Source organism: Gavia stellata, chromosome Z (genome assembly GCF_030936135.1).
Source record: "Gavia stellata isolate bGavSte3 chromosome Z, bGavSte3.hap2, whole genome shotgun sequence".
In the NCBI taxonomy this organism is placed as follows: domain Eukaryota; kingdom Metazoa; phylum Chordata; class Aves; order Gaviiformes; family Gaviidae; genus Gavia; species Gavia stellata.
This window is the reverse complement of record NC_082637.1, coordinates 20458881-20474565: the sequence shown is the minus strand read 5'-3', so window position 1 is coordinate 20474565 and position 15685 is coordinate 20458881. Positions and strand designations below refer to the sequence as shown.

The 15685-nt window shown below is 37.4% G+C and overlaps 1 protein-coding gene across 2 annotated transcripts in view; it reads left to right on the top strand.

The window, feature by feature from the left end:
• Positions 1-12147, top strand: part of SLC38A9 (solute carrier family 38 member 9) — a 40039-nt gene extending 27892 nt beyond the window's left edge. For both annotated transcript variants that reach the window (XM_009817251.2, XM_059833681.1), the window contains 4 exons: positions 996-1109; positions 2423-2571; positions 9770-9859; positions 11579-12147. In XM_009817251.2, coding sequence (XP_009815553.2) covers positions 996-1109; positions 2423-2571; positions 9770-9859; positions 11579-11744 — 519 coding nt within the window. In that variant the 3' untranslated portion in view covers positions 11745-12147. The remainder of the gene's footprint in view (positions 1-995; positions 1110-2422; positions 2572-9769; positions 9860-11578) is intronic.
• The last annotated feature ends 3538 nt before the right edge of the window (positions 12148-15685 follow it).

The window sequence follows — 15685 nt, the reverse complement described above, 5'->3', positions numbered from 1 at the left end:
TGACAATCTCTTTATATATTAGGTACTTGATAAATATAGTTAAAATTTTCAGAAGTGAACATTGAATGTTTAAATCATATTTGGGTATACGTAATATAGTTAAATATGGATTTATGACCCTAGCTTCAGCACTCTCTCCTAAGAATCTTTGACTATTATTTATTCCACTTACCTGGGCTGTTTATAGACATTCAGTACTAAAGCGGATAGGCAATTTTATATGGAAGAGTCATTATAAAATACAATACTAAAGCTAAAGGACATATATACCTTGGTGCCTACCTAATGCCTTTCTGTTTTATTTGTGTTTTATTTGTATTTTTTATTTAATGGTATATCAGCTATGTCTTACATTATCACACCATTCATACAGAAGCCTGATGTATTAGTTTCTGGTTTGGAGCCAGTGTGCGTGGATCGTCCTCTTAGGTTTCAAAGCAGCTTCTTAAAAAATGTCATTTACATTGTATCTGCAGTTGGGTAGGCTGATGTCTTTAATTGCAAGATTTTAGTCCTGACAAGAGATTTAACATATGGCATTGATGGGCTTTCTGTCTTTGACAGCTGTCTCTGTGTCCCAAGGCTCTTAGTAGGAATTGGTGAATACAAGAAAGTAGAGGGGATTTCTTGTTTGTTTGTTTGTTTGTTCTAATAACTAGTGTATGTCTGTGCATCCAGCAATAACATGGTACATCTGTTGGCATATCTGTTTCTTGATCCCTTTTCTGTATGTAGATAGATACATAATAGTTGCCTAGCTCCACTTTGGGGTATCTTCTCTCAGTTTTCTGATCTGATCCAACACCAGATTTTAAGTCCCTATTCAAGTAATAGAAAGTAAAAGTAAAAATGAAAAAGTAATAGTAATAAATATAAACCAGAAATAAATATAAAAGTAACAGTAATAAATGCAATAGAAATCTTCTCATGAGGTTTTTATTTTGCCTGTTTCGGTGTGTCAGTGCTGGCCAAAGTAAGATTTTATTTTTCCTCAGGTGAGAGACCTCTCTATTGCATACTTCCTGGTGGGATTAACATATCTATATGTCGGAGTGGTAATTTTTGCATCTTTTCCTTCTCCACCACTATCCAAAGAATGTATTGAACAGGTGAGATGTTTTACTGCAGTATATATTCGTTCTTGATCTTTTAGTAAATATGTATTAAAAAAAGAACTGCTACTGCTTCTTGCTTCATGACTCAGCCTGGCAGACACATCTGTCCTTGACTCTGGTCAGTTGGCTAACACCTCATGGGCAGTACCACAAGCAGATGAGTAATGCTTGTCTTACCTCATTTATATTCATGTCTGGTTGCCAGTAGTTCTGTAAAAAACAAACATTTAATAAATACTCTATGAGGGTGATGAAGAAAGGACCAAAATGAACAAGTGAACAGTTGCGGCTTTAATTTCTTTAGCTTCTTTAATCCTGAAAAGTATTATTTTTAGTTGTGTATGCAGTGACCAATCCCACTCATTGGGACTGGTTTCAGGTACTCCAGAAAAAGAAATACTGGGAATGCCGGCTCATTTAGATAGGAGTCCTCGCTATGGGTAGGTTTGGAATCTAACACTATGGTGAGCCTTGCCAGCAGAGTTCTTCAGATAATAGCACCACATGAAACATCCTGTGAAGGCTATTAAGCTCTTATCTGCTTATAGGCAAGGCTGATTCCCACACCCTAAATTGCTTCAAAGATAGGAGTTATCAATTGGTGATCCATTTTATGCCAGGTGTTCCATGTCTCTTGCATAATATTTAGCAATAAAGCAGCATTTAAAGGCTTCCTCTGACTGTAGGTTAGTTAGAACTGGTACCATTGTTTAACCATTAAATGATATTTTGAACCATTTGAAATAACTTGATGGGGTGAAATCCACCGTTAAATAATAACTGAGAAGTTGTTTTCTTCCCATTTATTTTCTGTAGTTATCCTAAGTACTTACGAAGCCATTTGTATATTTCCATGATGCTTAAGTCTTATACTACTTTTTCAGATGTTCCCACCTGTAGTAAGTGACCCTTTCCTCATTTGTGTATGATCCAGTTTTACTGATTAAATAACTGTTTTTAATATCTAGATATGATATGACAGGTAATAGGAGCTTACTAATCCATCTGCTTAAAAATCAGGTGGCCCTACCACAGCCTTGATTATTTGTGGATGTTCAGAAGGTTAGAAAATAATTCCATCTTTAATGCTAACATGAAAGCTGACATCAGCCCTGTAATATTCAAACATGAGTTTGGTGGCAACGCAATTGTAAAAGAGGGAGACAGTATTTCATGTTATGGAGTTAATTTAGCCATTGTAGTTGCTTGGCTTTTATCCTTTCTTTCTTGCTTAAAAACTATTAAAAATCAACAGATACATGTAATCAAGCCACCATTGATAAGTGTAACATTATTCCTATGTTTAGAATTTTCTAGATAACTTTCCCAGCGATGACATCATGTCATTTGTTGCAAGAATATTCCTGCTGTTCCAGATGATGACTGTATACCCACTGTTGGGCTATCTGGCACGAGTTCAGCTGTTAAGACAGTTTTTTGGAAATGCTTACCCAAGGTAAGAAGTCTACTCTTTAACAAGAGCGTGGCACACTTTGCTTAACTGGCCTTCTCTTGTCAGAAATTTGGCTGAGCTTTCGGGGATTTCCTTTGCTGCATTAAGTACATTTCAAAAGCTAATTTCACAATGTTTGTAGAGTCAGGAGGTGAACAGGCGTGCAAAATAAACTCTTGCCCGCAGATGAGGACTGCTACAGCTTGGCAGAGCAGAATAGGGGCGGTTCTTTTGTTTTAGCTCTTCATTTCGTCAGTAAACAGAGGAATTCTGTCAACACAGTTCCTTTGGGGTATGCATTTATATGGCTAAAGAAGAGTTGTACAGGAAAAAAAATTTTGTTCAGTCCAGAAACATTTCATAAAGTAGTCTTCAAGCTGTGAAGGACATACATGCTGGATATTAACCTTTCAGGGTGCCATATGTGTTTTGATTGTGCATAATTAGTAATCATCCATCTGTTTTTCAACAGAGCTAATAGCTAAGTGGGTTGTTAGCTGTGTTATCTCGGCTGCTGCTATGCTTATAAAAATAGCTTTTTACGTGCTAATTTCAGAAATGAGCCCCACCCCTGCATTTGTACACTGTCTGAACTCCAGGGAAGAGCTGATCCAGATTTCAATTTTAGTTTTGGGGGTTTTTTTAAATAAAACCTAGGACATTTATATTTGGAGTATTGTCTGAATTTGTTACAGCTGAGAAGTTGGCATTTATCTCTGAGTTTCTTATTTTATATTGTGAACTACTGTTGATGGAGGAAAGGAAAAAAATATCCCAGGAAAAAATGTGTATTTTCTCTGTGTCAGCAGCAGTAGCATACAGGTCTGGGAAGACATTGTTCCAAGTTTCAGATTTCTTCTGGGTACTAAAATAGGTATGAGAAGGTCTGGAAATTGGATGCCTAAAATTAGGCAGTGAAATAAGTGCCTACTTTTTTTGATGCTAAATTGTACACAGTTCAACACTGAGGAAATTTTTAGGAACTGCTGCAAGTTACTGTTGGAAACAAGGCCATTGATTTAAGTGCTAAACATGGATTTCACAGCCACTGGGAAATAGCCATGTCCTTTATATTATGTGGATGTGCCTCTTCCTATCTCCTCCCTCCAGTTACTCCCTGACCAGAATGGTTTTCATTTCCCTCATGCCCTCTCCTAGAACCTACAGCTTCATACCAGTCTCTTCTCAGGTTAATTCCAGCTTGCTGTTTTAAGCCTTCATGGTATGACGAATGTGATGATGCAAATACTTGCTTGGTTCTTGTCTCCAGGATGTCCTGTGGGTAGCTTCACTCACTTTTTTTTTTTTTTTTTTTTAAGCCTCCTTAGAGGGAGGTATTTAAAGTTTCTGAGAAATCAAAAATGGTTTCTAGGAAGCCCCTTAAATTGCTCCAACCTAGTGATAAGGTAGTACATGCTGGCTGGCTGTGTCTCCCTTTCTAGTATCCCAGATATCTCAACTATAGCACAAAAATCACTCAACTAACCTCCAGGCTCCAACTTCTGTGCATTTACAACTGGCAAGGTCAGCCCCTAGTTTTTCTATGCAGTGGGGACTAACTGAAGACTGGTAGCAAGCACAGGACCTGTCTCTGGGAGGATAGTAAATATTTACTACCTGGTTGTGAAATACATCTTTTGATGACTGGTTCTCACCAGTAGCTAAAGCTGACAAAGGTCCTTTAGTAGCACTGTGCCTCTATCACCTTTCTAGGAAAAATTTCAGTATTCTGAGTTTTTCCCAGAGCTGCTTTTGTGGGGAAACATTTTGCAAATATGAAGAAGTAGCTCTTACTGCCATAAACTGATGTCTCACTGGGGAGCCTGTTGATTCACCCTGAAGAAGCTACCTGGAAGTACTAAGTTCCATGGCTTTTGTGTAGGAAAGTGAATGCTCTGCTAGTAGTTGTATATACTTGGCTTCTTTTGTTGAAATCTTCAATGTCCGGGACTAACGGTTCTCGGGCAGTAAGAAGACTGACCTGCAGAGACTGAAGCTTTAGCTTTTAGATGTGTGCATAAGGGGTATATATGGAGGGGAATATTCCCAGTCATTTGACTGGAGAAAATTTCTATGTAAGTAATGAACCAAAAGGATGAAGCAGGACAGAAAGTGGGGTTCTGTGCTGTTCTTCTAGAAGAATTTAAAAAAAAAAACAACCAAACCCCACAGTTTAAAATCATGTATTTTTGTGACTGATTCTGTATGTTTACATGATTTTTCTACCTTTTCCTATTTTTATTTTCAGGTTGTGGAAGTGAGGTTTAGGGGTGTGCACTAATGTTATATGCATCCATCTCTTTACACAGCATATTGGGTAGTGTGCTGAATTCATACTGATTGTGCATTTGAGGATCTCTGTTGGCAGCCTAGCCTTGTTTAACCCTGTGATTCAATGTGCTAAATCACATGTATTTCCATAGGTGCATCCTTCCTGTATTGTTTCCTTTGCAGCTGAGAGAATGTTATAAATTTACCTTCTGGCTATAATTGTCCGTTTTTGTTTTGGGTGGTTTTTTTTAACCAAAAAAAACCCCAAAAACCCAAAACACCTCCTCATTTGGTCCAAGTCCCCATTGTAAATTTTCCTATCTTCATTTTTAAGCCCTGGATTGCTCCATATGGATGTGCTGCACGTTTCACATGAACTGGAAGCTTCCTGATACTAAAAGCCAGGCTTCTTCATATGAGCAATTGTTTGCAGATGTGGATACCTGCTGCTGCTATGGATGGAGTTAACAGCTAGCCATTAAGTTTTTAGCTGGAGCACATGGAATTCTGGATGGATGCATCTTGAAGCTGGCTGTTGATTGAATAGCTTGATCACACACATGCTTACAGGGCTGCCAGATAATTTTTATTTCCTAGCAGTGACTGTATTGCTCAGATCAATTTGATTCTTTGCTTTAAGTCCTTTTTCTTTACTATTTATCTGTCACTGGATATGATGAAGCACCAAGGTATTAGTTTGCAGTTTTGTAGTTCTTAGTCTTGACAATTGGTCTAATCCAAGGCAATTTCTACCAAAGAAGCATCCTGTTTTGTATCCTGGCTTTTGCTGGTAGGCCATGGGTTATGACTGGATTATAATGAGGAACCATTTACTCAGTTTTAGAGGAGCCTTTCTTGTCTGAAGTCTGATCCCCATGTCTTCTGTCCCACACTTTTTAGATACTTTGCAGTGCTATTTTTCTACTAACAGTGCTTTGCTGTGCTTATCCAGTGTATCCTACTAACTTATAGTCTTGTGTGATGAAGCAGCTCACTCTTTCCAAATTTAAACACTTAAGCAGACGATGCATAACTTTTTCTTCTCCCAGGTTTCACACCAGGGATCAGCTGAACAGTGGCAGCTTGCTTGTCTGAAGCATTGAGGAAATGAGTAGCATCCTATGTTCTCCAGCAGTGAGGAGGAGAGCAAAAGCCCCCCTGCTTCTAAGAAAGGGGATTCTGCTTCCTCTTGTGTACTAATATCAGTCACCTGTGTCTCTGCCCATCTTAAAAACAAATATGTGTGTAGACATGCTGGGCGCAGTGGTCTTCTGACAGGCATCATCATCACAAAGCCTTCAGCCTTTCTGTGCTTCCTACAAAAGATTGAGAGACAAGAGTAGGCATCCTAATTTCTTCTTTCATTTTGAAAGATGTATGCTAGTGTACAGACTACAACATGGAAAGTGACATACTGGGACAAAACCCAAGGAACTGTTCATTCTCTTCTACTCTCCGTGGTGTTGTAAAGGAAGGCCAAAATGTCATGTATTGGGAAATTACTTTCTTTTCTAAAGTGACATATGTTTGCAAAGATGTCATTTAACGGGTGACTGAGGGCCAGAGGCATGTGGTTTATCTGCTGGTTTTTGTGTGACTCTGGAACTTCTTATATGTACGGAAAGCTAATTTTTTTATTATTGTTTTTGGCTCTTGGCTACAGTGATATTTGTGACAGAGAATTCCCTTGATTAATTATATTCTGCACATAAAATGCTTTGTACAGTCATCTGATCAGTTTTTAAAACTTTTTAACATCTTTCCTGTTCTGAGAGATTAAAAAAGCTGATGGACAGAAATCACTTGGCTTTCCTTAAAGATTGTCCTCCCTTTACTCCATGGTAGCCCAGCAGGCCTGCCAGTTCTCCCACAGATGTGTGTCTTCTGATGCAATGAAATAAATTTCTGCTGTTTGCATGCATGTGTAGTTATCTGCTCTTCACCTAGCTTCTGTCTTGTTTCTTAACTGCTGGGATTCATAGTCTTTTGACCGATGTCACTTGAGTAAGACTTCCAGGAAGAAAATGCATTTTTAGATACAGTAACCTTTCAAAAATTCTTACTTAAATGATCCTGTTTTGCTTTTTTCCTTGCTTTCCTGTTTCCCTTATTGTATGTGTTCACCCAGTGACTCCATGCCGAGTCCAGCACTTCCAATTTCCTCGCATCTGACCTGAGGGGCTTTAAAATCAGGTTTTTTTCTTTAAATGTCCCCTGCCCTAGGGTCTGGTTTCACAGTTTTCAATATGTTTCTTACTTTGAGGATGCTGAAGTTAATTAGATATATGTAGTCACTGTCGTTCAGTGGCTTAAGTGTAACTACCACTTCCACAGGAGAGAACTTGATAGAGCAAGATCTCTGATGATCTTCTGGCATACCAGGTTGTTTTTGGACTCTGTCAATCTGGAAGGTTAACTTCAGAATGGGGAAAAAAAGCAAGACTTAGGGGAAAGCTTGATTTTTTTTTTTTTTTTTTTTTTTCCTCCTCTCTACTGTCATTTTTGTGGGATTGTGGGATTTTTGAAGGTGAACAGTGATTCCCTTTATAGAAAAGACAGTTATGCTGCTTAGAAAACAGCTGTGTGTCAGCAGGGTGGTGAGGTAAAAAAGGGCCCAAATCTTTTCTGATCTCTAACATCATCTAAATACTTTTCTTCCTGTAGTTGTAATAAGCAGAGGTGATAATGTTATGCCCCCCCAAAATACTGTCTCTCTGATGGCCCTTTTGCAATGTGTGGTGACTATTAATTGTACCATAAGCCAGTGTCAGGCTAAAACTGAGCAATTTAGAACTTGTTAAAATGTCATGGGCTATGAGAAATCCTTGTCCCTTCTGGAGCACACCTGCATGAAACCTACAGTCTGATGAAAAATACTATCTCCAATAATATAGCTACTAGTAGCCCTAGATACCAGATTCTTTTTATTCAGAAGGGTGGGGTTTTTTCTAAATGATAATGCCTTTCTCTCTGTTAAGAATGAGGCTTTTTCCTGTCTTGGAGCTGAGATGAACTATAAATACCTGCCTAGGTAAAAGAAAGGAGTTGCAGGTTAAACACCTCTTATCTAATAACATGATTACAACTCAGACTGTTGCAAAAAGGTAGAAAAAGGAGCGAGGATGTTCCAGGGGAGAAATACAGTGTAACCTTTTGCCATGAAACAGATGGATTTAAATCCTTTTCAGACTTTTTGATTTTGGTATTGTTCTTGAGGATCCTTCTTAATTGTAACAGTTAAAACTGCAAAGCAATACTCTGCAAGCACTGACTTGTTCTGGAGGCTCCAACATTTTGAGACCATTGTTTTCAATTGAGCCAAAACACATACCCCCCGATTATTTTTTTCCCAGATCAAGAAGTTAAAAAATGTTTCATTTCACACCAAACACACACATGCACCACTTTGCTTTTGAAGTTACAAGAAGCTAAAATTAATGTTTTAAAAAGCAACAACATTGAACTACAAAATCACTTCTTCTGTTTTAAAGCATGCCAGAACGAAATACTTATGACTTTTTTTTCGGGTTTTCTGCCAAAATTTTCTGAACTGACCCGGATTTGCAAAACATTTTTGAATTACTAAGCCTGCACTCTTTTTAATCCCTCTTGCTAAAAAAAATTAATCTCAGCAAAAAAAGAATAGAAGAAGTGCCGTCATTTTCTATGTTCATAAACTTTTGGCTTCAATTTTGCTATCTGACAGTATGATTTGCAATCTGCTATATGTGTGGGGAGAGAGAAAGCAAATTTTTAATGACAAATACTTTTTTGTGAACAGTTTAGTTAATTGGCTTTCCTCAGCAATATTAGAGAAGCAGTAAATGATTGGTCCTTCTTTCCCTAATAAGTCTGATTCTTGGGATTTTATTTTTTATTCTTGGGGTTTTACCAGGCTTATGTCCAATTATGTTTTTGTTAAAGTTTCAGCTGCTGTATTCCCGCTGCTATCTTCAGTCTCTCAGGTACACTGCTTGTACCACTGTTAAAATTTTCTGTACAAAATTAGAGACATTATTTCTGTCTTTTTGAAATAAATTTTTCAAGAGTAAACAAAACCTCTAAGTGTATGTATGTTTCCTCTGTGTGAATTCTTTTTTCCCTTCATAGAAACAGCTGTGTGACCAAAATATCACAGTTTTTTGTTATATTTCCTGACTTTACCTTATGTTAAAATATGCCAACATTTCATATTCTCTAAAAAAAAAGTGATACTCTCCTGAGTCTCAACTCTGTGCATAACTACAATGAGTTTATCCGATGCATTAAAATTTTGCAGAACAGAAAATCTCCATTTTTTTCATACTTAGTGCAAAAGGAAAGCAACAGGAAATTATTTGTAAAAACAAATGCAACAAAAAATTCCAGTATAAATAGTACACAGGTCATATATGAATGACATCCAACATTCTAAATGTTTGTCCTCTGTCAAAATGCATTAGAGTTCAAGTTTTAAGGTGTTATTTCCGCCCTCGTATTCTATGTAATGATTTTCACTCAATGCATCTTTTCCTTTCTTCTGGTTTCTGTTAGTTCACTTTGAGCAATTCAGATAATTCTCTGAACAAACTAATTCTTTCTTATGGGAATTAAGTTATACAATATTGTTTCTTTGGTATTTGAATACCCATCTGAAATACTTGAGTGCTGAGTACCACGTATGGAGTTTTTCAGAAGAACTGCCAAATTACACATACTTACTCCTTAAGAATATTTTGAGTCAAAACACTAGATATTTAGAGTTTGGCACTCTGAATATTCAGTAGATGTTACGTTTGCTGTGAAATTAATTAGATTTAATAGAGTGAGTCGTGCAAAATGGAAACACCATCCATGTACCAGTTAAATGTTAGTGCAAATGAAGAATAATGGTGCTATTTTGAAATAAATACAGCATAGATTTTAACACTCTCTTCTCACTTTCCTGTAGTGTTTTCCATGTGCTTGTCCTGAATGTAGCAATTGTAGGAGCTGGAGTAGCAATGGCAAGATTTTATCCGAATATAGGAGGTATCATAAGGTGAGTGTTGCCTGCACAGTGAACTTGCCTGTGGTGTTGCTGCATGTTTGCCTCTTGATGTTGAAAAGGAACAGTATAAGTGCAGGTAATTCTATCTTTATATTTTGTGAGGCTTACACCTTTTTAAGTTGTAAATAATGATTTGGAAGTGTAAACAATCAACTTTTTTAAAGTTCTGACAAGCATCTATCTGTAACTGTGCCTCTGTATCTGAGGTGATCGGGATGATATCCCAAGTTTCATTTGAGCTGTATCTGAGGACCTTGTAACTATACCCATAAAAGAATATGGTGTCAGTAGAAAAGTTGCTCAGTTATTGTGTGGCTTCTCTCAAGTTTTTGTTTTGTGTTAAGACCATTTGAAGCTGTTTTGAAACTCCATAATAAAATCCAAGAAAGTAAGTAACTTCAAGGGGAAAAGTGACATAAAAGTTGTACTTCTGAATGGTATCTTAAATTTACCATGTTAATGAACATTTAGGATTTCTATAATTGAGAAAGATTAGAGGAAATAATCTAATGAGTTTTATTTTCTACACTTGACACCACCATATTTGTAATCATCATTCATTCCTAGTTTGCATCTTTCCTACAGCAACCAGGAGAGGGAGGTGTTTAAAAATACAGAAATCTGCAATTATGAAACCAGAATGGCAGGCTTGGGTCTGACCAGAGTAGCAAAATAACTTACTTTTCCTCAGTGGCTGATCTTTGAAGATTTTTGTATTTCCTTTTTTTTCTACCTCTCCTTTTAGTGAAAATTTTTGTATTCCAGTAATAAAGATGGTCTAGTTATTAATCCCAAATAATTATCATGCAATACATTTCTCTGTTTGCAAACTGATCCCGACCTCTGCTAATGTGTTCATACTGTGCATAGCAACCAAACATTTTGAACAGTAAATTTCTAGCTGATAAATTGTCTATATACCATCTAACTTAAGGTATTTGCTGGTTTTGTGTTGCAGATGGTTACTCTGTATTATGATGTTTTCCTCTGTCTAAAAGGAATGTTCAAATACTTGAAATAAAATATGTTGTTAGTTAATAGCGCACATTTGGCTGCAGTATAGTTTAGTAGATGGAAACTCACAGTAGGGGAAAATAATGAGAAAGTTTTGGTAAGCAAGGGAGTGGTTAGAAAAAGAACAGTTAAATGTTTCACTTGCTGTGGTTGATCATGTTACCAGGAGGGCATGTTGATCTTTTCAGGTCTGGAGAATGGTTTGGTAGGAGCTCATTAAATAAAATAAAAGTTGCAGATTCAGGAGCATTTCTGTGCTTACATGCTTTAACATGTGTCCTCAGATGGCTGGGCTGCAATGAGATTTGCAGTTCTGACAGTAAAGGATGCCTTAAAAAGGATGCACTGTCTAATCTTTCTCTGTTGCATATTGACAAATTTTACTTAAAGAAAGTAGAAACATCAAGTCAGAGATAGGGAGTCAGTCCGCAGCAGCGTCTGGGGTATGTGACTGAAACATCAGAGGCATGTCAGAGCACAGCTACAGGGCAGGGGAACGAGCAACACAGAGGGGAGATAATTAAATGCCAGTGAAGGACAGCAAGGAACAGAAATTGATGTTTAGCGACTGCAGATAGTCATTGTTCAGCAAGACTGTTCATTGGTTTGAGGGGGAAAAATGACAACAAGAAATAAGAGTTAACACAAAGCACTCTTTTTTTCTTTTTGTCTTCCCCTCTCCTTCTCTTTCTTCAGATACTCTGGAGCAACATGTGGTCTGGCCTTTGTATTCGTGTATCCATCCCTCATCTACATGATCTCCCTGCATCGTGCTGGGCAGCTGACGTGGCCAGCATTGATCATTCACATCTTTATAATCCTCCTTGGACTGGCTAATCTGATTGCACAATTCCTATTGTGAAAACTCCCTCTTCTCCCTGTGGGTGTCACAAGTGGTACTGTGACATTTGGCAACAGCCTTGAGCAACGCTGTCACACATGAGAACGAACGGTCCTCAATATGATCTTCTTGAGAAAAGCTGCACCTTTGAAACAAATTCAAAACACATCTTTCAGGCACTTGACAGGAAACCTGTCTTGCTCCTCTAAAACCACAATTTTGTGAGAAGTGAAATGGTTCAGATTTGAGTGAGGTAGTTCTCCTGATTTTGTTGAACATAAATCAAAGATTAATGAAGCTCAAATATTTTAATTTTTTACAGCACACTTCTCGAAACATATGGCTTTCAGCCTCAGGCGGTAGAACTCCTCTTTCTTCCAAAGGAATTGTCCTTACCTTTATTAATAAACATACTTTCACAGTATTGTTCAGTGACTGTTTGAAATGCCCTTTTGTTGCAGCTGTTTTCCTGTTTTGTTTGGAAGATGAAAAAATTATTGTCTTTTTTCTTTTTTTTTTTTAGGATAATTTATAGCCATTTGGGTCAAAATGCACTCTTAATTTTGAATATGCTATTAAATTGTTTTGGCAATATTTTTTCTCTAGGAAATTCCAGCTAAGAGAAACAATAAACTCATGTCTCAGTGTTTTATTCAGAACCAATATCACAAGTTATTTGTGATCTTACAATGAAAAAAGTCAGGAGGATAAAAAAAATTAGAACAAGACAATTAAAATTAGAATCTCAGGCTTGACCTCACTTCAACTCTGTTAACTGGGCTATTATGTGCTGTGAAGTTGTCTTGTCAGGAGTTGCATGAGGTTTTATGGATGCCTGTTGGACACAATATTCATCACAGGCTTGCTCCCTCCCTTGTAGGGTCTTACTCTAGTGGTCTCTCACTATGCTTTTCCACTACAGTACTCTAGACATTTTGGGTGTAAGCAGAGAGACAAAGCTAGCGCGTTTCAGAATTGTGGGCTAAATCAAATAATTTAAGTTTTAAATAATACCTAACAGAAGCTGGAAGAAACTGGGAAGGGTTTTGTTGTGGGTTTGGGTTTTTTTTTACCTTCTCGTTTGCTAACTAAGAGGGTGTACATGCGTAAGCACACAGACACCTTCCTTCACCTAGTCTGTGAGTCTGAGTCTTAACCCAAAACATGCAGTAATTAAGTTGCCAGACACTAGTGGAATGTCATCTTTTGTGGTTGGAGAGCAAGTGAAAACTCCTCTTTGAACAGAATTTCAGTGTATTAAAATAATCAACAAATGTAGAATCATTAAAAGAGGACTCTGAGCAATGCTAAATTCCAAAGTAAGTAAAAGAGGAAAAAAGTTGGAGTGATGCAATATTTGTGAAGTAGGAGTTGAGTTGGGAAAGATAATTACATTGCAGGCTAAGAGTTCATATTCCATCAGAAAGACAAAGAAAAACAACCTAGATTATTACCATGCTTCTCTGGGAAATTATGTGAATTTTTGTAGCAATGATGTAAATCTGTTTGAGTTAGGGTCCTCAAACTGTGTAAAGGACACTGACTTGCATAAATGTCCTTTGATTTGTATGAAATACAAGATCATATGGGTTTGGAACATTATCTTCAGATACTCTTTTTTTTTTTCTTGTGAAACTTTCTGTGCCTTTAAATCAGAATTGGAGAATATATCCATCGTCTGTTCTGTATTAGAGAGAAGTATTTGCCCCATCCTGGTCATTTTCCCTGTGTATACTCTTACCTTCCACTGCTTGGTTTCCTTATTCTCTAGGGCATATCTGTCCACCCTTTTCAGTGCCTGACAGTGAGTGTATCTTGCAATGCTGACACCATTAGCACTGGCCAACACATCTGCTTTTTAGGGACTGGGTCTGACCTCTCCCATAAAATACTTCCTTGAATGTCTAGGTAGTCATCACTGCATGTAACTTGATGGCTTCATTCCCTCAACGTTCTCAGCAGTGTATTTCACCAATTAAACCTGTTTTGTTGTTCTGTTTTGTTTTCTTTACAACAAACTTCCTCTTTTTTCCAACAAATCTTACAAATTTACAGTTCCACAACTGTAGTATGTTGCCAAGCCCTCCACAGTTACTTGATACAGAAGAGAAGTACTTGAACACCAAAAGGAAAAGACAAAAGATGCAGGATTTCAAGCATGATTGGGTCATTCACATTAAGCTCTTGTGGTTATTTATTATAGATTCAGTGCTTAATTTAGGTACAAACCCTGATGAGTGCAGGTACTTCAATTTGATTATGTCCTTCCATTTTCCATCTGGATATGATTCCGTGAGTTAAATCCTTGCCATTGAAGCAGATAGTAAAATGCCCATTGATTTTTAGCAGAATTAAATTCTGTTAGGATCTAGTAGTTCAACAGAAATTCCCAAGTAAGACAGAGTTCACAGTGAAGTGTCTTAATTGCATCCTCTATCTGTTTGTCTCTTTTCCAGTTGTGTAATGTACAATGATCTGAGTTAATATTTAGCAGGAAATTATTCTGTACCTTTCTAAAAGCCTGTTTTAGCTCTGGGTAGATAGGGTTTTTTGCTGCACTGTTTATTTATACAGGCCTTTAACAGCTTTGATTTGAATTATTAATTGATAAGTATTAAAGTGGAAACAAATATTTCATTACACTGTCACTATCTGAAGTACGTTTTCTTATGAGAAAGTGGTTTTGTTGTTTTTTTTTTGTTTTACTACATGCAGTTGAGATATTCACAAGTGTCAGAAGCAAGTTAGGAGTGTCTAAGTAGAGTGACATTTTCAGGTGTTTTTTTCTTTGTCAAGAGTCAACATCCTAAGTTAAGTAATATTTTAAAAATTAGTGGCAACTTAAATGGTCTAAAAGACCAGAAGTAGATTACAGTGTCTCTTTTCATGCAAGTACAAAACGTAGTTCTCCACAAATGCACGCTTCATCTTGCTTGCTCATGCGGCCTGCAGTGATGGGCAAGCTAATTCCAATTCCTTCTGTTCTCTGTTCCAGCAAATCATCATGTGATTTAGTGAAGCAGAAAAAGTAATATATGGACCCGATGGTGTATTGTGAAATGTAATTTATTACCTTGACATAGAAGAAAAATAATTTCTGGTGGAAATGTTGAATTGTGTCTTCACACTTGAGTTTTGCTGGAGTAAGCTGTGAGGTGAAATACTGTCAACTCTGGGCATTGAGAAAGACTCTAAGGATTTCTTCATAACCGTACCAGGCTCTTTGTTTGGTACCATCCCTACCTCATTACACTCTGAAAATCCAGCCGTCCATATTATGTGGTAACTCTGTGATGCAAACTGAAGTTTTTGTTATGTGAGGCTCAAGCAGCTGTAACCATCTGTGCTGATACCATCAAGCTAAAATCCAGATCTCAAGATATTTAAGGCACTAACCCAGCATGACCTTTAGACATTGCCAAAGCATCAGTAGCCAGGGAAATTCCCAGGAGGCTCCAAGAGCAGTTGTGGACATGTCTGTGGGTGATTACACACAGTCTGAGCAACAAGACTAAGGGATCAGTTTTTCAGTGTGAGCTTTGTGATGAACAGAGGTAGTTGTACTTTCTAAGGACAAGGACAGATGATGGGGCTTTTATGTCTGCCTTCTGCCATGACGAGAGGAAGAATTACCTTCTCCCTATCCATGCTTGTTACTAACCTCATTGCCTTCCCTGTAATGGCCTAGCATCATCTGTTCCAGTTTCTTAATGTTATCGTGGCCCAGATTCTTCCTTTCAGCTTCTAGCAGGCTTCAAAATCTCTCCTCTGCTTATTAGCTCTCAGTTTCCCCTTGCTCTTCCAGTCACTCACAGCTGCATCTGTTCCTACAAATAAATTTTTCCTGTTCTGTCTGGATTAATAATATCGTGTTAATGTATTAAATCCTGGAGCCAAAATTATCTGAGCAGCAAAAATGAGCATTCAGGATTCAAACGTTGCATCTTTTAAACAGAGGGGCT